This window comes from Uloborus diversus, chromosome 3 (genome assembly GCF_026930045.1).
Source record: "Uloborus diversus isolate 005 chromosome 3, Udiv.v.3.1, whole genome shotgun sequence".
Lineage (NCBI taxonomy): Eukaryota > Metazoa > Arthropoda > Arachnida > Araneae > Uloboridae > Uloborus > Uloborus diversus.
The window spans coordinates 38381768-38402944 of NC_072733.1; the positions used below are offsets into that span (position 1 = coordinate 38381768).

Here is a 21177-nt window from a genome sequence, read left to right on the forward strand (position 1 = left end):
GACTTTCCCACTTAGATTATGATTCCAGGCTTAGAAGGCTAAAAATGTACAGTCTTGAGCAAAGAAGAGATCGAGGGGACATGATTCAGTTGTTTAAATTTATTAAAATGAAAGATGTTACGGGGCTGAAGTTTAGCACTGAAAACAGGACAAGGGGTCATTGTTTTAAGCTATTTAAATCTCAGGCTAACATGGATATTAGGAAAAATTAATATTTTAGCAGGGTAGTGGAACCTTGGAACAGCTTACCGGAAGAGGTGGTAATGAGCAAAGGAGTAGACAGTTTTAAGAGGGCCATTGATCTTCACTGGGGATTGTAAATTGACTAGGACCAGTCTAGCTGGGCCCAGAGCCTGTTGCTGGTCGTCACTTTTGTATTTGTATATGTATTTGTATAAATACTTTTATCAAGAATACCTTTAAACATGTAATGGCAGAATGCCTATTTCTACTCCAGAAACTCTTGTAAATGTTGTTGAATAAAGATTAACACATATAGGGGATATGTTTTCTTTAATTTCACAAATTTTGAATATTTAATGAATTTTGAATTATACATAGAGAAGTAGCAAACATGCTGATTTAATGGGGGACTATCAGAAGAAAAAGAACAACAACAAGATAATCTTTAAAGTGATGTCATACACAATAGAGATATATATTTTTCTAAATGAAATGTAAGATTATTTATGAACTTTAAAGATGAAACAAAGGAAAGAAGCAGAAAACTTAGTTCAATAAAATTTGTGAAGCATAAGAAAAGGATTTATCAAGAAGATATACTCACAATCTGTAGGTTTTTCAACTGAACTATCTCAGGAGGCAAACACTCAAAATCATTATCACCAAGGTACAAAGCTCTCAGCGTTTCTAAATCAAAGCAAAATACAAATTATTAAATTCATGATAGTTTACCTAATTTTTGAAGTTGAAACGTGCAGGTTTAGTCATTAAAAAATAATACACTTTACTCAACATACTTTTTCATACAGAGTATGCAGGGGTATGGCCAGAGGATATTTGGGTCCGTTAATGGACCCTTCACAAAAATCCGACCAACCAAAACAAACCTTTCACAAAATCCTGATCATCCAAAACGGACTCTTTACACAATTCTGATAAACAAGAACGGATCTTTCGTAAATGGTTTATTGAAAGAGCAAATCTGAAAGCAAAATAACGCATATTGCCGTGTATAAAACTGATAATTTTTGGAACCTTTTTTAAAGTTAAATTAGAGGGATCAGATATACAAAATCTGCTAATTGTGCAAAGAAAAAAAATCGGCACACTTGTGATGCTCCTGCAAGCGATAAATAAGTGTTGATAAATAAGTGCTACCCGCCAAATAAATATAATGCTTGTTGTTCGTTTCTTGGAAAGAAATTAACAGCTGAAAATAAGTTTGGTTTTAAATAATTTTGTTTGTTGGTTTTATCACTGCCAATTAGCAGCATTGCTGTTGTAAATTTTTCTGAAAAGGCATTGGTAAGCACTTTTCTCCCAGCTCATTTAATAAACAATAATAATAATAATAATATATCAGCGAAATGAACTTAGAACTGTAAAGGGATATTAAGGATGGGGAAAAAATATGATCGCTTCAGATAATAAGATTACCAACTTCAAAATTATCACCACTTAGCGTCTGGCGTTAAACCTTTATAATTACTTGATTAGAAAATATTCTCATCATTTTACCAGCTTGCCAATATTTGCGTTTTTAAGTGTTTAACTGTTATTTTGGGAGAAAATTATATGGGTTTGATTTTTCGATGCTAACAAGGATGATTAACTTTAAAAAAACTCATTTACTTCCAATTTTTTTTCTTTAGATGTCTACATTTTGAAAAATGTAATCCTTTAAGATCTAATATGAGAATCATATTTTGTTCTTTTTTCAAGCTAACTTTGCTTTATTAGGTTGCAAAAAAAAATGAAAAGTCTTTTTATTTTTGTTAGAACGCTCATTTCAAGTTTTTAAAGCAAAATTTCATTTTCTTTTATGAGTCAAAAATTAAAATGCTAAATCGATGGTTTTTTTTTTTTTTGTTTCAACTGTGTACACAGATATTAATGATATGTTTATCATAATACTCCAAAATGCAATTTTAAGATAATTTTATCAAAAATATTTCTTCTACACTCTGTTTTTATACTTTTGATGCCTTCACTTTGAGAATTGCGATCTCTCTGCATCTGCTATGGGAATCCGATTTTTCGAATTTTTGATGTTTAGTATGCTTTGTCAAGAGGTAAACAAATAAAATCTCTTTTTATTTTTGTTTAAATCATGGAATTTTTAAGTTTTAAATGAAATTCTGTGTTTTTTTAAGTGCCTTGGGTCAAAAAGTTAAATGCCGAACCCTTGTCTGAATCTTAATTTTTTTTGTTGTTTTAAACATAGAAGAGGAAAACACTCAACTTAAGTTTAGATAATGCAGTTTGTGCCATCTCTAAATTCTAAAATTTCGTTTTAACAATATTTTTTTTTTGCAAATTTATTTGATTTTTCACAAAATTAATTCAATTTTCACAAAATGATTTGATTTTTTCACAAAAAAACGGACCTTGCGAAAAATCCTGGATAGACCCCTGGTATGGGAACTTAGGAATTCCAAAATCCGGACATTATGAAGAGCTTTTTCTTTTAAAAAAGTTTTTTTTTTTTGAAAAAAAATAAGAAAAAAAAGGGGCATAATTTTTTTAAATCCCAAAATGAAAAAAAAAAAGTCCAAAAGATGGTGCCCCAATTTTAAATTTTTCATCCAAATATGTAGTAATATTGAAGATAAATGAACAAACAAGAGTCCCGTTCAAACCCCTTTTCAATTCAATCCTATTCACTTTCTCATCCATAACATCTTTTTGGGAAACAAATTTTTATCCTTCCCCTCACTGCTTTATCTTCGAGTTGACCTTCAAAAGAAAAAAAATGCATGTTTTAAAAATGAACAGAGATCCTTAGAATAATCAGGGATTGAAAAAAAAATGCAACTTTTGAGTTGAGGGCAGAACTGGAGCTGTCAATTTGTTGCTAAAGGTGTTAGTCAGGAGAAATATGCTATTCATTTAGTTTAATATGCTTCGCTTTTGATTACTGCTTTGACATAAGCTTGGATTGTTTCTTTGTTGTAGTTTCATTAGATTTCATTTTTAGTTGATTATGTCAAAACCAATTAAGACAAAATATTCTTGCCCTATGATATGTGATTATGTTAAATTGTTTAAAAAAATTAGATTCTGGTACAACAGTTAAAACATTTGCACCAGAGTTCGATATCTTCACTTCAACATAGGATATTCAAAAGCGTGGGAAGAATTTTAAAAGCATGTGGAATGATTCTCCTGTTATGATGGCAAAATAAAAAAGTCTTTGTTAAACAAAGAGGGCTGATACTGACAAAGTTTTGGCTGCGTGGATTGGTGAATGATGGTCGAAATATTCATATCACATACATAGATCACAAATTAATTGCAGCCCAAGTAAAGATTTTTCATCAGCAAATATACAGAGTACACTTGTGAATGACTCCTCTTCAGAATGATTTAATAAAATAAAAAAGCATCACAGATTGGACTTATTGAAATGTAGTGAAGAAAAATCTTTAGACACCATAGAAGGTGCTAAGGCATTTATTAAAGAGTTTGAGGAACTGGCTGGAAAAGAGAATTTGAAACCAGAACAAATATATAACGCTGATAAATCAGCTTTATTTGGGAAAAATATTCAAAAAAAAAAAAAACTTATGTCACGTCTAATGAAGAAGCGCCATTGAGATTTAAAGATAGCAAAGACAAGATTACTATTCTAACCTGCAGTAATGCTGTGAAACAGTAAAAACCTCAGAGCTTTTAAAGGGATTTGAATTCTCCCTGTATTCTACAGAAATAATAAAAAAGCTAGGGCGAACTCGAGCATTTTCAAGATTGATTTGAAAACTGTTTTGTCAAGGAAGCTCCAGCACATTGTAAAAAGAGCAGACTTCTGACAGTGGCAAAATTGTTGTGCTATTAGACAACTTCAATACTAACAAAGAATCAACAAGTGTTGATCTGAGCATCTTAACTAAACAGGACATCTAAGTTTAGTCAGCAGATGCTCATTTTTTTTTTTTGGTAAAATATTATATTAAATTATTGACAGAGAAATATTATAGGAAATCTAAAACAAATACTTTACTTTCAGGAATCAGTTAACATAAGAATTCTAAGAAATTATTAAAACCACTCTTAAAGAAATATCTAATCATGATAAAATTAAAAAATTTAATGGGAAATAATCTTGAACTTAATTTTTAATCAGTAAAACTGTTGCTGCAAGAATAACAAGTGATAGTTAAAGTATAGATGTAATGTAGTTTTACTTACGTAAATAATACTGCCATTTGCAGGTAAACAGTAGTATCTGCAGAAATTCGTTTTCGAGATATTTGAAGAAATATGTGGTGGATTCAGTACTAACAATAGGAAAATGTTGGAATTGGACGTTTTTTCGCACCTCTTTTTCAGCGGAAACCAAATAAGCGAGTATGTACAATAAAGATAATGCACAATAGATGACAAAAATGCAAAAAAAAAAAAAAAAAAAAAGAAAAGAAAAATGTGCATTTACTGCCCTTTACCTGCACACGGCAGAATCGACATATTTATGTAAAACAAATTGAAATCGTTCAACAACCAGTCATATTGAGCTTTTCTCTAGTCGAGAACTTAAGTTTTAATGAATGAATACAGCATTTCAACTATTAAAAAATAATAAAAATATTTACTTACATACACAACTCAATTTCAAATGATTTCATTAGTTGTCAAAAAAAAAAAAAAAAATCTTTGATTAGCTTAGTAACAAACAACATTGAAAAGTTGTTAAAAGTCTGAAAAAAAAAAAAACCCTTCATGAAACATGAAGTGAGAGCAAATAATACCATGGCAGAAAAAAATTTGATTTTCAATCGAAATTCCATTTTGGCATCTAAATTGAAAGCGCCAAGTGATAACTTTCAAGATTTTTTCAGCATTAACTTAAAAAACAAAGATTTTTTCTTGAAATAGTGATAACAGTATGCTAATTACTTCAAGACAATGAGTAAAGGCAAGGGAGCAAAGTCATTAATGACGGCTTCCTTTTTGCCTGTAAGGTTGCTTATTTTACGTAGCATGGAATGCGTGGAAATTTCTGGCTAAGTAAAAAATAAAAAACCTTAGAGACACAGAAGCAATCTTAGGAAGCTCATCCTAAGATTGAATACTTTGAACTCGAGGAAAAAAGATGCACAAATACACTGCACTGTATAATCGCACCTCATTAATTTTTCTTTTTTAAAACAAATAATTGGCAGAAAATTCGTAAGGAATCAAAGTAAAGCTTGATCACGAAAAGAAGGCGGACGACCTTGAAGCCAAACATTTGTAATAGGTAGAATCTACCAGAAAAGCATCGAATAGTAAGAGACATGATATCGCTAATCTGATCTATTCCAAAATAACAACAAACAACCTATTACAAATGATACAAATGATGCTTTTGCTTCTAGGTCATCTGCCTTCTTTTCGTGGTCAAGCTATCCTTCATTTTACAAGGGGGGAAAAACTTTTTTTTCTTCATGTGATCAATTTTCCCGGCATTTTTGTTATTTTTTCAAAATTCCCTGAATTTTCCCTGAGTGATCAAGTTCCCTGACTTTTCCCTGATCTGTCACCACCCTGATTATATATATATATATATATATATATATATATATATATATATATATATATATGGAATAAATAATTTACCAATCATAAAAAAAATTTCCAGGCAAGTTCTTTTCATTTAAGTTGTTGTAAGTCAAATCTAATACTTCAAGCTGAGGAAAAGCACCAAATCCTCTAGGCAAAGTAGAAAGTCTGTTCATTCTAAAAATAAAAATAACTCATAATGAAACAATGATACAACAATAAAAACTACAATTTGGTTTTGAAGTTAAAAATTTGAATTTTAGTTTAAGAAAAAGCATAAAAATGATTTATAGGTTTCATCACAAAAATATCAACAAGGACCATCATGTAACTAAGAAAACAATTTAACAATTGAGTTTTAGTCCATTAATGAAAACAAATGTAAAATAATACTAACGGGAGATTAACAAGGTGGAAAATATCCTCTTACGCTAAACTACTAAACTAGGCATTCCCAGAGCTCTTGGCTTTAAGATATATTTCCAACTCTTTTTTTAACAGCTGTTATGCCTCCTCTCCCTTTTCAAGATAAATTTTGGCAGCACTAAAGTTCCTAATAATATCTATAATAATATTATAAAGAAAGAGAGACCGGATTTCGTATGTTTATATGTTCTGAGTAATCTCTGGAAACCACTGCACCTATTTGAATAATTTTTTTCATTATATGAAAGTTGTAGTCTTACAGAGTGACATAGCTATAAATTACGCATATATGTTTTTAAACTAATTTTTAAAACTAATAAGTTACTTTCAATACCAGTTTATGTTTCAGACTGTTTTGTTCTTATATATGTAAAAATAAATACTAAATGAATGAAAAATGTCTGGTAAAAAAGTTCTATTCAAGCTGCATGCAGAGGGTTGGAAACATGAGAAAGAAAAAAAAAAGTCAGCTTAAGAACCATCAAACACTTTATATGAATGCGAGACCATATTTCTAGAAGTTGCAATTTTGCATGCATTAAGAGGTATCCTTTAAGATTTTATATTCATATAAAAATCAAAATGAAAAACATCTGCTGATGAATTTAATTAAGCACATTCAGTTTAGAAAGTTCTTAAGCCAAAGAGTAATCACACATAATTACCTTTTATCTAAAGTAAAGAGTTAAAACAGTAACAAACAAAGAATATTCAATAAGAAAGAAATTGCCAAAGAGGAGGAAAAAATAAACAAAAACGATTTGGAGAATTATTCTTCATGATGACCTTATTTAAGAGTTTAAAACAAAATGATATCCCATCTGAAAGAAAAGAAGTTTTGAAAAGGAAACCATTACAAGAGGTTGAAAGATATTCTGGGATTAAGAAAAACTTATCTCTTGGTAGAATATACCATATTCATCCAACTATTCAATTGGATTTTTTCATTAAAGAATTCTTTTAGAACAGTTTTGCAGTTCAACATCTTTCCAAAGTCTTTTGACAGTTAATGGACTGGTCTTGCCAACATATCAAGCAACATGAGTTGAACTCTGTCTTTTAGGGGACAATAACCTTGAAACTAACCTAACTTGATGCATGTAGATTTCTGACTCTGCTCCTAAACTCAGTGAACTGTTTGAAGCAACTTTACTATTAAATCAACATAAAGCAATCATTTTGATTTATTTCAAACATGTAAAAAATATCTCTGTAACAACATGTTACAAGGAGAGTGTTTGCAGAAAAAACTTTTGGCATATGTACTTATGGCATATTTTAAAAATTCATTTAGACACTTCAAAAGTTAAGCTTGGATCAGTAAATGTATCACTCACTCTACCTCTGCAGCTATTTGCAGCTTTTCAAATTTGAGTTGTATGGAAATTAATTTTTTTTCTTTCTGTGCTAAACTTTTGCCACTGAATGTATTATTTTGCATTACTTTACTGGATTAGACACATTAGTAAAGCCATGAGAGTGGTTCAAAACATAACCCTTTGGATATAGGTGGAACCTAAAGGTGTGATGTTAAGTATTGTAATAATTATAAATAAAAAAAAATTAAAAAAAAAAACTGAAAAACTCAACTCACAAGATTGCGGTTTTGCTCAGTTCAGACTAAAAAACTCATTCACGTTTTTTCCTTTTTGGACCCCTTTGCAGAACACTGGTTAAAACTACTACCTATGTACTGAATAGGCAAAATTATAAACCCGACCAATCCAGAAACAATTAAGAAAATTTTTTAAAAAACCTTTTAAAAAGTTTCAAGCCAAAATGATACTGTACACTTACCCAAGGTTTAAAATTTTTAACTTTGGTAGTGATGATATAGAAGTAGGAAGATCCTGCAGAAGAAGTTATTAATTAATGCTTTTCATTTATTCACTCAACAATAGTACATCCAAAAAAATCGCAAGGAATTGCTTCAAATGCTTTTTATATCTCTGTTTTACAGGACTGGGCTTGATTTAAATCAATGTTTTTTAACACCTTAATTTAGAATTCATTAAAACTTCATTGATTTTTTACAAGCTTTTCAAAAAAAAAAAACAAAAAGGCATCGCTGAAAGCTTTTAAGCCTATTTTGCAAATATGTGTTTATCTATATTACCTATATTTTATGTTATCTTCAATTAATAGTAATTAGCATAATATCATTTTTAAAATATAGAATTTAAATTTCTCAGTTTTGATTAAAAGTATATTAAATATTTTATACAAAACATATTAAAGTACAATTCAAAATATTGCTACTTTTTTTTGAATTTGAACTAAGGTATTTAATATATATAAGGGTGGTCCTTATAAGAGGTTGAAAAATAAAATTGAGAATTTTCAACGGGCCACTCCCTAGTTTTGATCTAGCATATATAAAAAAATTATTGTAATTTTTTGAGATTTTTAAGACAAATTTTAGGGATTGCTACTGCAGCTGAAACGTTTGAATTCTTAGAAAAAATTTCGAAATTTCGCAATTTCAGTAAAAACAACAGTATTTATTAAACATCTTACAATTTATAAATAAAATACAACTATTAAGATTTTAGAAGTTCTTTCAATTAACATAAATAAAAAACCAAATCATAGCATACTGCCTTTTAAGACAATGAGGCACTTTTTTTAGAGTCCGGATATTTGCTTCTGAACTGTTTTGCTAAAAGCAACAAGTACTGCTTTTGTTCTTCGTCTTTTGTAAGAAGTTTATACTTTCTTTGATTAGTGCAACTCCATATTCCGATACATTATTTACAAACTTTAATGAACTGGCAATTTTTTTGCTTTGCTTTTAGGATTCGTCTTTCCATTCTATCACATCTTTTTGCAGAAATCCTGAAGATATACTCAAGGTTTTAAAAATCCACATTGTGTTGCTTAATGTAAAATCATTCAAACCCTTTTTTAGGACTGCATCTGGATCTATTTGGGCTCTCTTTAAGTGTTTATCATCTCTTTTTCTTTTTAAAGCGTCCACCATCTTCTCTTTCATTTCTTGAGGAACACAATTGTCAAAAAACGTGCAGCGCCTGGTGTAGAAGTTGGTTTGCAGAGCCAGCAGAATATAACTCGACTCGCCAGTGCCGATGTTGACGTTTTGAAAAGCCTGCATGAGGCAGTCGGCAGCTAGTCATTTTTCTCTTGACTTGTCATGCTGTAGTTTTACATTTGAATGTATTTTACCGGTTTTTAGTTCTTTACAATGCTTGTACTTGTTGTGTTTTAAAGATATTAAATTGGTTCTTGTTAAACGAATGCTATATACTCCTTTTTCTGACTCTGCAAACGCAACAGCGACGAGCTCCTCTGATAGATACCACAAATGGCGAACAAACTTGTTCATTACACACTTTGATACCTCATAATAAATTCTTTCAAACTTTTTTAGGCTTTTTAAGAGTTGAAAATCATTTTTTCGGGCAAAACAAGCAGTTGCTGCTTGAAACCAACTCTTAACATTGCGTTTTACTTCAAACGAGCATATATCACAAATGCCAGCTTTTAATCGTTTGGAAAGTTCAAATTGATCTCTAATGAATACACATTAAGAGCCTAAATTGCCTTTGCCATCCATCGAGCACGATGTAACCCCTCTGGAGTTCCGAAGCGTATTCTCCTTTTGGGAGTTCCTCCAAGACATATGATGGTCAAATCTATAAGTTCTTTGTAGTCGTTTTGAGGTTGGAAATGGTCAAGTTGATTCTTAGCAAACTTTATTTAATGAGCATTGTTTCTTCAACAATTTTGCATCTACTTTACCCATTTAACCAAAACAGCGGCACCATTATTAGTATTATAATGGTGCCGCTTTTTTATCGTTAAAGGTTGCGCTGATGGGCTAATTTATCCTCTTCTTATTTTGTTTAACCTTTCTTTGAAAACGAACACATTCCCTGATGCTTGGAAGCATATGAAAATTATTCCTGTTTTTAAAACTAGGATTAAAAATGAGTGCAAAAATTATCGTCCAATTGCAATTTTGAGCCCTATTTCGAAAATTTTTGAATCAATTATTTATAAAAAGCACTTTCATCAAGTAAAAAATTTAGTATCACCTGCTCAACATGGTTTTTTCCCCAAGCGTTCTACAAGTACCAATTTGTTTTGTTTAACTAATAAAATCATTTCTGCATTTGAAAGCAATGGTCAACTTGATGTTATTTACACTGATTTTGCAAAAGCGTTTGATGCAGTTGACTTCGGTATCCTTTTGGCGAAATTGAATTGCGTTGGCTTTCACATCAGTCTCACTGATTGTTTTTTTAATATTTAAGTGGTCGTATGTTATATGTTTATTTCAAGGGTGTTATTTCTGATGATTTCACTGATACTTTTGGTGTGCTGCAAGGCTCTAATTTAGGTCCCATGCTTTTTATTTTATTCATAAATGATATTGTAATATATTTCAATATTGTGACTATCTTTTGTTCGCTGATGATTTAAAGCTTTTTAGAAACATTCGCACTATCTCTGATGCTACCCTTTTACAGATTGATTTGGATAAGTTGCACCGGTGGTGCATGGAGAACAGGGTTTATTTAAATATTATTAAATGCAGAGTTTTGAGTTACAGTCGCAGATCTCAGCCATTCTTGCATCTTTATAAAATTGATCAACAGTGTTTATCGCGTTCTGACTTTGCTACGGATTTGGGCATCACTTTTAATACTAACCTTGATTTTACGCAACATATTAACAAAATTGTTTCAAGGGCATATAAGGTTTTGGGTTTTTTAAACACATTACTAATGAGCAAGCTCTTAAAATGCTTTATTTTTGTCTTATGCGCCCCAAACTCGAGTACTGCAGTCTTATTTGAGATCCCTATTACAATAATAAGTCTAAAACTCTTGAGCAGGTTCAATTCAAATTTGTTTATTACTTATGTTACAGAACTAATAATCAAAATTTAACTTATTTTTACTCTCATTTATGTAATATTTATAATGTTAACACTCTTAAATCACGCCGTAAACTTTTGTATCTTCTTTTTTTCTACAAGGTTCTACATAATTTAATTGACTGCTCAGATATCATCAATTCGATACAACTTGCTGTCCCAGGTAAGACTCTTAGGAGTCATTCTTTTAAAAATATTTTTACCAGACGGAACTATGTTGATAATTTTTGTCTTTTTAAATTTTACAAACTTTTTAACATTCATTGTCATGATTTAGATATTTTTAACTTGTCATTTTTCAACTTCATATCTTTATGTTTTAATATTTTTAATGTGTAAATGTTTTAATAGCCTTTTCTATATTGTTGCCACTGTAATTGGATTATTTATGTAGTGTGCAATGCTTTTAATAAATAAATAAATAAATAATTCCCCAAAGAAAGAAAAGAAAAATCACGAGTCTTGCTCTCTGAACATATTGTCGCCTCAGAGCAACAGTAAGATATCTTAGTGTTCTTTCTGGGATTATATGTCTTAGTGTTGCTCTGAGGCAACGATATGGTCGTAAATAAATTTTCCTATCTTTAAAAAAATTTATTCCAACTTAAACTTTGTCAGGAGAAATGGTTTTGGATAGTTAACAACAGCATTGAGATAATTGATTTACTTAATTTTCTGGACTAGAAACATTTGATTTTGAAAATCTGTTTACCAACATCCCACTTGATGAACTTCTCTTTGCCGTAACTGAACTGTTCAAAATAGTCAACTCTTCACTCTACATAAATGAGGAATTTTTTCTCAAACTTTTCAAATTTTGCATCTTTAACATTTTTTTCAAAAATGGTAATTCCTGCTTTCAACAAATCAATGGTTTTTCAATGGGTGCTAATTTTAGTCCTACCCTAGCAAACCTTTTCCTTTTATTTTATGAAAGGAAATTTTCTCTTGATAATCCTGACATTGCTCCTTTTTGTTAGAGATATATTGATGATTTATTGTGTATCAACTACCCCAATTTTTCTGAACTCAACAAAAAAATCTATCATAACTAGCTTACATTAAAAAAAGACTAGTTCTAATTGTAAAATTTTTAATTTTCTTGACATTAAAATTAATATTGAATGCCACTGTGAAAACACCATTTATGATAAAAGATGAGAGTTTGGTTTCAAAGTTAACTGTCGTCAAACTTTTTCTTCTTGCCTCAGTAAAAATTTTTTTATCGGCATCATAGTTTCACAAGCCATCAGAATCAAAAGAATTTGCAACACCATTACAGCTTTCAACCATGAAATTTTTTTACTTAAAAATAAATTACTTGAAAACAATTTCCCAAGTAATCTCGTCAACAACGTTTTCGCTGGTATAGCCTTTGATTAACACTTTGCCTCACATTAAACCATTTAACTGCTTCTAATAAAATGACTTTTCTTTAGCAAACCACAACACGTGCACTTTAGTAAATGATGCTTTAAGAAATTAGTTTTTCGGTTGACTTTGCTCGTTTTATAGTCCTGGATCTGACAGCACTTCTGTAGGAAAGTTTGAGTAGGGAGAATTTTTTTCAAAAATGCTTAGTAGGTGTCCTAGAAAGTATTTTGGACTCGGGTGGACATCCGCCACCTGGTCACTTCTCATGCTATGACGTCATCAAAGATGGGGGTATCTCGATCACATGAATTCTCATATTTATTTTAATACTTGACTTTTTTGCGTGATTCTTGCACATTTTTGTACTAATTTATATTAACTAGTTTACTTTTAAGTTACAGTGTTAAAGTTTTCCCGAAAAAGTAGTTTAAAAACAATTTATTTTATTGTTTTTTATTTATTTCCTTTTTTAAAATTCATTCTTTAAAATTATTTTTTCAACTGTCAATCATTGAATAACAGTATAAAATTATACTCAAAAACTATTTACGTAGAAAAATATTTGTTTGCTATTTTCACCTGGTGTGACTAATCAATCAGAGTGTTTATTAGTAGCTTCACTTTGGCGCGCCACTATAGGTGGCGCGTCGCAGACATAACATTCGAGCGCGTTGTTATTCTTCGAAGTAGTAAGTTGGCAGCCATTGAATTATAAGATGTGTTATGAGTGAGACAGAGGTTAGTTTCTGAGATGATGAAACGCTGTTAATCTGAATGATTCTTTTGTTCGAGATTTATCGAAATAAAATTGAGATATGGATATTATTAATTTGTCGAGAGTGTCAAAAGACAGCGTAAGAGACCTTAAACTAGTTGCATAGACTTGCATTATGTGATAAAAGTGATGATAGTGTGATAAGTACAGAAAATGGTCGTGAAAAAATAAGGGTCGCTGCAAAATTGGGAAATGACATAGTTACTATGAGTTTGAACACGTTAACAACACGTGGGACAATTTTTTGAAACTCGTCCAACTTCTCAGAAATTTGATTCGTTCAGATAGACAAGATCTTTGGGAATTATATTTAGATACAGTGCAGAAACTTCAACCAGTATTTGCTGTATTTGACTGTGTCAACTATCAGCAATGAGCTTCTCTGTATTTAGAAGACATGAGGAGACTAACCAAGACAGCCCCAGAGGTGCATGAAATGTTCATGAAGGGGAATCATGTTGTGAAACGATATAATCATAATTTTTCAGCTGTTGTTGTGGATATGGCATTAGAACAAACCATTATAAGATCTCAAAAAAGCTCATCTGGCATCTTAGGGCGAACTAAACAGAAAGATTTTGTAGCAGAATGGGAAATAACGCGTCATGAACGTTTGATGATATCAAATCTATTTCGAGAAGTAACAGACTCTATTGCTTTTGTCGAAAGTTTGAACATTCACCATGAATTTTCGAAGAAGCAAACTCAGAACATAGAAGCAAAAGTTGTCTCAATGTTTAAATTTAGGGGCACGGCAGTGCCCCCGCCAAGTCGAGCGCGAAGCAAACACTGCCGTACCATCTTTACTGGAACCATTTCGTCGCATTTTCAGGCCCCTATTTGAGAACCTTCTGATGAGACCAGGAAGCAGAAATTTTCGTCATCCAGTAAGCTATAATCTCATACTTAAAATCCGAAATTTCAAGTCTGTAGGTCATTTAGTTCCGAAGTTAAGCAAAAGCAAAGTTTCGCATTTATGACACTCACTCACTCACTAATGATCATCAAAATAGAACTAGTACTTCCCATAAACTCAGAGAGGTGAAATTTGGTACAGAGTTAGGGTTTGATGACTACATAAAGGGAAAACTATAAAAACTAGGCTAACCGCCTTTACAAAAAATATTCAACTTTGTGGGCCGCTTCATTTGATGTCAAAAATCGAAAGTATGAAGTATCTAATGAAGAACCCTCAGCTGGTCTCAGCTGTATTAGATATGGTAATGCCCAGTGGTTGGAAGTAGCACGCTACAAGTAGCGGCGCTACTGTAGTAGCTACATTTTTGAGTAGATTGTAGTGTAGCGCACTACTTCTTTAAAAAAGTAGTGTAGTGAGTAGTTAACTACAAAAACATAGTTTGTAGCGATTTCTGGAAACTACGTTTAAATAAATTGAAAAAAAAAAAAAAAAAAATCAAGATTCAAACGAATTTGACTGGCGCAAATTTTACACAAGTACATCAGCGGATGCAATGAGAAATAAGACTCATAAAAATACGAGCTGACCTCAGGCATTTCATTTTGACGCCATACGTTCTATCTGTTTGACGACATTAGTTTTTTTGCCGTCGTAATTTTCACCAATATGTATTTATATTGCAAAAAGCACTTATTTTCGCGAAAATGAAGATATCGTTTATTTCGCGAGTTGAAAATTTGGTGAATTTTATATGAACAGATCGAAGATTGAAAAACAAAAATATTTTAGCGAGGCTTAACTTTTCGACAGTATTTACCAAATAAAAAGAAGCTACAGAAAATGTCATTAGAAAAGGACGAAATTGAACTGTTCTGGAGGAGTTACAATAAATACGAGCATTACAGTGTGTGAGAGTATGATAACGGACATTTTTCTTAGTGTCTTCTGATGAGCTAATTTATCAATCTTATTTTGTTCAATCCTCTTACGGTGTGTGTGTGTGTGTATTAGGGTGTCCCCCCCCCCCACCAAAAAAAATCGAAAGTTTTTTCAAGTCGCACTCTCTCTTATATTTTATCTTTTACGTCAGAAAAAAAAAAAAAAAACATATAATTTGAACAACGGCAGCAAGTGCCGATTATGTCTGAAAGTGTGAACCAGCACTTGTGTAATGCTTGACCAAATTAAAATAAAATGTTTTTTTAGAAACTCAAAATTTCTGTAGATAAAACGTTGCTCCTATACCCCACATATGAACCACAAAACATTTATTCAAATTAAAAACCATTTAGATATCCCACATGTGCCTAACATTTAGAATTTTCTTCAAACAATTAAGTTTTTGATACATATTTTCAGAAATGTAAGATTTTACAAAATTATCAAGCTGAAAAATATAAACAGTAAAGTAAAAATGTAGGTAATTAGCGTTAAATAGAAATTTTTGTTTTCCTGTAATTTTTAGCCTCCCACATAGTACTCAAAGATCTGTTTTTTTTTCAAGGTCGAGTTAAATTTTTCATTTAAAATATATTATTTTTTTATTATTCGTTTGTAATTGTTGACCTGTAAATGTGTTGGCCAGTAATTTTTAAACTTGGTATTCAATTTAAGTTTATATGTAATTTTTTAAAAGATAACTGAAAAAAAATCAATTTTTTAAATAAAATTATAAATTTTAGGTCAAGTGTGGCATATCTAAATGTTTTTTTAATTTGAATAAATGTTCTTCTGGTACATGTGGGGTGTTGGGTACAGGGGCAACGTTTTATCAACAGAAATTTCAAGTTTCTAAACATCCCCCCCCCTCCCCCGATTTTTCCTAGCATACAAGTACTGTTTTACACTTTCAGGTGCAAGTCAGCACGGGTTGCCGTTGTGCAAATTATACGAAACTTTTTCTCACGATTGTTTTGACACAAGAGGAAAAATACAGGAGTGTATGCGACTTGAAAAATTGACTTTCTTTTTTTGAGGGACAACCCCACCTTATTTACTTAGTTTTTGGAAAGTAGCGAAGTAGCGACTACATTTCAAAAGTAGTATGTAGTTGCTACATTTTGAAAAAAGTAGTTGTAGCTGTAGTTAACTACATTTGTAACAAAGTAGTTGTAGTAGTAGTTCGCTACAAAAAAAATGTAGTTTTTCCAACCACTGGTAATGCCCCCTTCTACTATTGGTACATCAAAAAATCGATTGTCATTGCGAAAGTCCAGCGTAGTGGGACACATCTTCTAATTTAATCTAGCCTAGCTTTAGTCTACTCGAACATTACACAAATTAAATGTTTCTACAAAAAGAAGTGAAATCCCACCAAAAACATTCTGTAAAAAACTAGCCAAGTCTCGATGGAGCTGTTTGTTTATCTCTAAAAAGTAATGAAATCTAAACAAAGTCATGACAAGTCGAAGGTTCCTTACTGCGATTTCTTTATTGTTATAGTTAATGTTGTGTGACTTGGCCGTTAAAGGGTACACAAGGGTACAAAACCAGGTGCTCCATGACACGATTGCACCAATCTGTCGCCAGAACCACTACTCATTGACGATGGAAAATTGCCACTTGGAAAACGTGTAAACAAAATTGACTTGTACCCACTAACGTATAAAGAATGTTTAACAACCAAGTCACACAACATTAACTATAACAATAAAGAAATCGCAGTAAGGAACCTTCGGCTTGTCATGACTTTGTTTAAATTTCATTACTTTTTAGAGATAAACAAACAGCTCCATCGAGACTTGGCTAGTTTTTTACAGAATGTTTTTGGTGGGATATATATTACACAAAGGTAATCCGTTTGATATGCATATGTTTCCTAATCCATTGCACAATCTGCTAACAAAAGCACTGGTTTCCCAAGATAGAAAGGAAAAAAATATTAAAATCGTTTAAGACCGGCGAAGAGATGTATTGTACATTGGGGAAAAAACGATACAAGGACAAAACATTAAGAATATCAAGCACCATCCTTAAAGACACGCTGCCACCATTTCATTGCACCAAAGCGCTAAGTATAGATGCTACAAGTAAAGTCACTAAAAAGATATCGAACAAGTCATCTCACCGAATGATACAAATAGCTCAGGCTCGTTCTTATGACATGCAAGAACTCTTTCGTTATAAGCTATCTAAAAACTGTTCATTGTTCAATGACCAAGGGCTAATGGTAAAACCACAAAAAAGTGCATTGTTAAAGAGCTGGAAACATCTTATGGTAGCACCAGTGATGATACCTGGTTCAAGTCTGACGTCGATGTCATGAACTCTGTACGAAAGGTTATGACAAATGAAAATAAAACCTTTGGTGGAGCTGTTTCAACTTTTTCGTTATACATCGGGAGCATCACCAAGAACTGTGGAAGAGTAGATTACATTTTTGAACCGCTATCGCAAATTTTCTCCTAAAAAGTCTAAAAGGGTGCAAAGACAAGGTAGCAGCATATTTATAGATGTGGTCAAAATCTCAGAAGATATTTCATTGCCTGTCCAACTCAGCAGCTTTTGGGGATCTTCAAGAAACAAACTGATGTCTTCAAAAGTTCATTGCTGATACAGTGACAGCTTCTTTGACTCAAACACCACATAATACCAACCACACTTTTAGTGCCTTTCATGGTGATGAAGAGGATGATGTAATATTTAACTGTACATCTGTGCAAAGTGGAAAACAGATAAATCACCCAGAATTAAACTGTCTGACAGTAGAGGAAGCTGACTTCAGAATGTTGATTCATTCAAAACATGCATCCCTGTGTGGGTTCACTAAAATCGTTCTTGTTAGCGCTGAATGGTGTTGTTACCTTTGTTTTACTATCTTACTCTTCAACGATTTGGTGTTTAGGAACTTCGGGTGCGTACTGGAGTTGGTGATTCAACACGATTCTTATCTGTTAATGATATGGCCACTTTTTGGCCACTAGAGGGCGCCTGTGATGCAGGGAGTGTTATTGCTGCTAATTTGATAAGTGTTTTCTTACTATAATTTTTCATTATTACTGTCTAGTTTTAGGTTTTTTTACTTCACTTTATCATGTAATTTAGTTTTATTGTGTTTTGGGGGCTCATTTTTGCTGTTATTGTATTCTTGAAGTGTTTTTGCATTTTTTGGAGCTAAGCCTAACATGTGGTGATCTCCTGGTTTTTGATCGTGTGCTTTATTGGGTGTAGCAACTCTGTTTATTTACTGCTGTTTTTAGTATTCATTCTGTGTTTTTTTGCATTTTTATCTTTCTGTTTTGCCTTTTGGAACATATTCACTGAGTAGAAATGGGTGTTATATGCATTATGAAAGAGGTAAAGAGTGGGAAGGGGGACAGGTGGATCTCTTGTGATTTATGTCATATGTTCTGCCTGTATAAGGGGGAAAATGAGTCTGTTTTTGAGGAGGATTATATTTGCACTAAATGTGCTGAACTCTCAGACTTAAGACTTAAGATGCTAGTTTTGGAAGCCCAGTTAGCATTAGGGTGTAGGCCAGTTGTAGAGGGTATAAATGTTCCAGAGATTCAGGGGGAAGTTTCAAATGAGGAGTTAGATTGGGAAACTAAGGGTGTAATTTTGGGGGACTCTATGGTAAGGGAGGTGGGTAACATAGTTGGGAGAGTAAAGCGTAAGGTGGCTAGGTGTTGTTTACCAGGGGCTCGGGTAAAAGACGTTAATATGGTTGCTGAAAAGAAGGGAGTATTGAATAAGGAGGACATGGTTACTTTGTGGGTGGGAACAAATGATGTAGGCCACAGTAAAAATGAGGAGTTTTCTAGGGAATGGGAATCCCTGTTGGATAAAGCAACCAGCTTTTCGACGAATGTCCAAGTGGTTGGTTTGCTTCCCAGGTATGGAGTGCATAGGAGCTGGCTAAATCAACGTGCGAGGTGTATGAACTTGCTACTGAAGTCAATTTGCGAAAAGCGCAGTATCAGGTTCATTGATGTATGGAGTCATTGTAAACGGGATTGGATTGCTAGGGATGGCCTGCATCTGAGCTCTACAGGGGTCAAAATGGTTAGTGGATTAATTTTAAGGGCTTCGGAGTCAAAAAACTAAGTTGGAATGGGGGGCATGGTTCAAGCATCAGGTATCGAGAGAATGAAATTTTTTTGGGTATTGCTAGAAATGGAAATAAAGTGACGAACAAGAGTAGTAATGTTAACAATTGTAATTTAGGAAATTTCAGGGTGTTAAATAAAAGCAACTTAGGCATGCTTAAAGTTTTCTATACCAATGCTCGCAGTATTAGGAACAAGATGGATGAATTGAAAAGCATAGTTATGGATGAGAAGTTGGATGTTATTGGAATTACAGAGACATGGGCTACCGAATCTGATGCAGAGTTATTACATATTGCTGGGTATAATTTGTTCAGACAGGATAGAGTAGGTAAAAGAGGTGGTGGGGTTTTATTTTATGTTAGAGACAATTTTATTTGCAATGAATTGGTCATAAATGATAAGCCTACTGATATTGATATGGTTTGGCTGGAGTTGATGAGCAGTAAGGGCATAAAGCTACGCTTTGGAAACATTTATAGGCCACCTAATTCAAACCAGGGACAAGATGAACAGATGTACCGTATTATTAGTGACATGTCCAGTAAGGGATCCGTTATCATAATGGGGGATTTCAATTTTCCGGGTATTGATTGGAATAATTTTTATCCTGGTAATGGCAAAGAAGAGGAATTTTTAAAAGTAATTGGTGACTGTTTCTTAGATCAAGTTGTAACTCAGGGAACTCGAGAGGAGGCGATTTTGGATCTAGTTTTTTGTGACATAGGTAGTTTTGTTCAGGGGTTGAGTGTAGGGGAGCATATTGGAGATAGTGATCACAACAGCATTAGGTTCCGGGTTAAATTTGAAGTGTGCAAAGATGATAATTTTAGGTTTGTGCCCAATTTCAGAAACACTGATTGTGTTGCACTTAGGCAGAGCTTGAAAGAGGTTTTTTCGTCAGGGTTGGAAAATAGCGACGTAGATCAGCAGTGGACGGAATTTAAGGATAAACTTGCTAAAACCGTTGGGGACTATGTTCCATTTAGGAGAAAAGGTGTTAGTACCAAAATTTGGCCCATGTGGTTCTCCAGGGAGACTAAAGAAGCTCTTAATTATAAGCAAGCCACTTTTCGTAAGTTTAAAGAAACTGGTCAGAGTGCGGAGAGGCTCCAGTATGTTAAGGCAAGGCGAAATTTTAAGTATTTGGTACGGATTCAGAAAAGGGAATTGGAGCAAAGGCTGGCAGATGACATTGATGGGAACCCTAAGAGGTTTTTTGCTTACGCTAATTCTGGGAAAGCTCGAAACAGTCAAATTGGGCCTTTGGTTGATGAGTATGGAAATTTAATCCAAAACGATAGGGATATTGCAAATGTTCTAAATAACTTTTTTTCCAGTGTGTTTAACGATAACTGTATCTCAACAGTTGACACTAACAAGACACAAGCTATTATACAGCTTGAGGATTTTGTATTTTCCAGGGAGGAGGTTTTATTTCATTTGAAAAAGATTAAAGCAACTAAAGCTCCGGGACCAGATAATATTTATCCAAAAATTTTAGTTGAATGTGCAGAGGAATTAGTGGATGTTATTTTGAATATTTTCAATGCTTCTTATAACTCGGGGACGGTGCCAGAGGACTGGAAGCTGGCTAACATAACGCCACTCTTCAAGAAGGGGTCTAAAGGTATTGCTGGGAATTATAGACCTGTAAGTTTGACTTCGGTGATTTGTAAGATTTTCGAAACTTTGATCAAAATTAAGATCATGATGTTCTTAGAGACTAATAGTCTGTTGACTAGTTTGCAGTATGGTTTCAGGAAAGGTAAATCCTGTACTACTAATTTATTGCATTTCTACGACAAGGTTACCTCAGCTTTAGATAACAAAAAATGTGTGGATGTTGTTTATATTGATTTTCAAAAAGCTTTTGACAAGGTACCGCATGTTGCTCTTCTCAGCAAGTTAGCTGACATTGGAATAGGAGGAAAAACTTTACTTTGGGTTAGAAATTGGCTTACTGGTAGGAAGCAAAGAGTAGTTGTGAGAGGAAATCATTCCAATTGGAGCG

The 21177-nt window shown here is 32.7% G+C and overlaps 1 protein-coding gene across 1 annotated transcript in view; it reads right to left on the bottom strand.

Annotated features, from left to right (window-relative positions):
• LOC129219210 (ras suppressor protein 1-like) overlaps positions 1-21177 on the bottom strand; it is a 122140-nt gene that overhangs the window by 26100 nt on the left and 74863 nt on the right. The window contains 3 exon segments of the mRNA XM_054853535.1: positions 788-876; positions 5786-5898; positions 7945-7997. Coding sequence (XP_054709510.1) covers positions 788-876; positions 5786-5898; positions 7945-7997 — 255 coding nt within the window.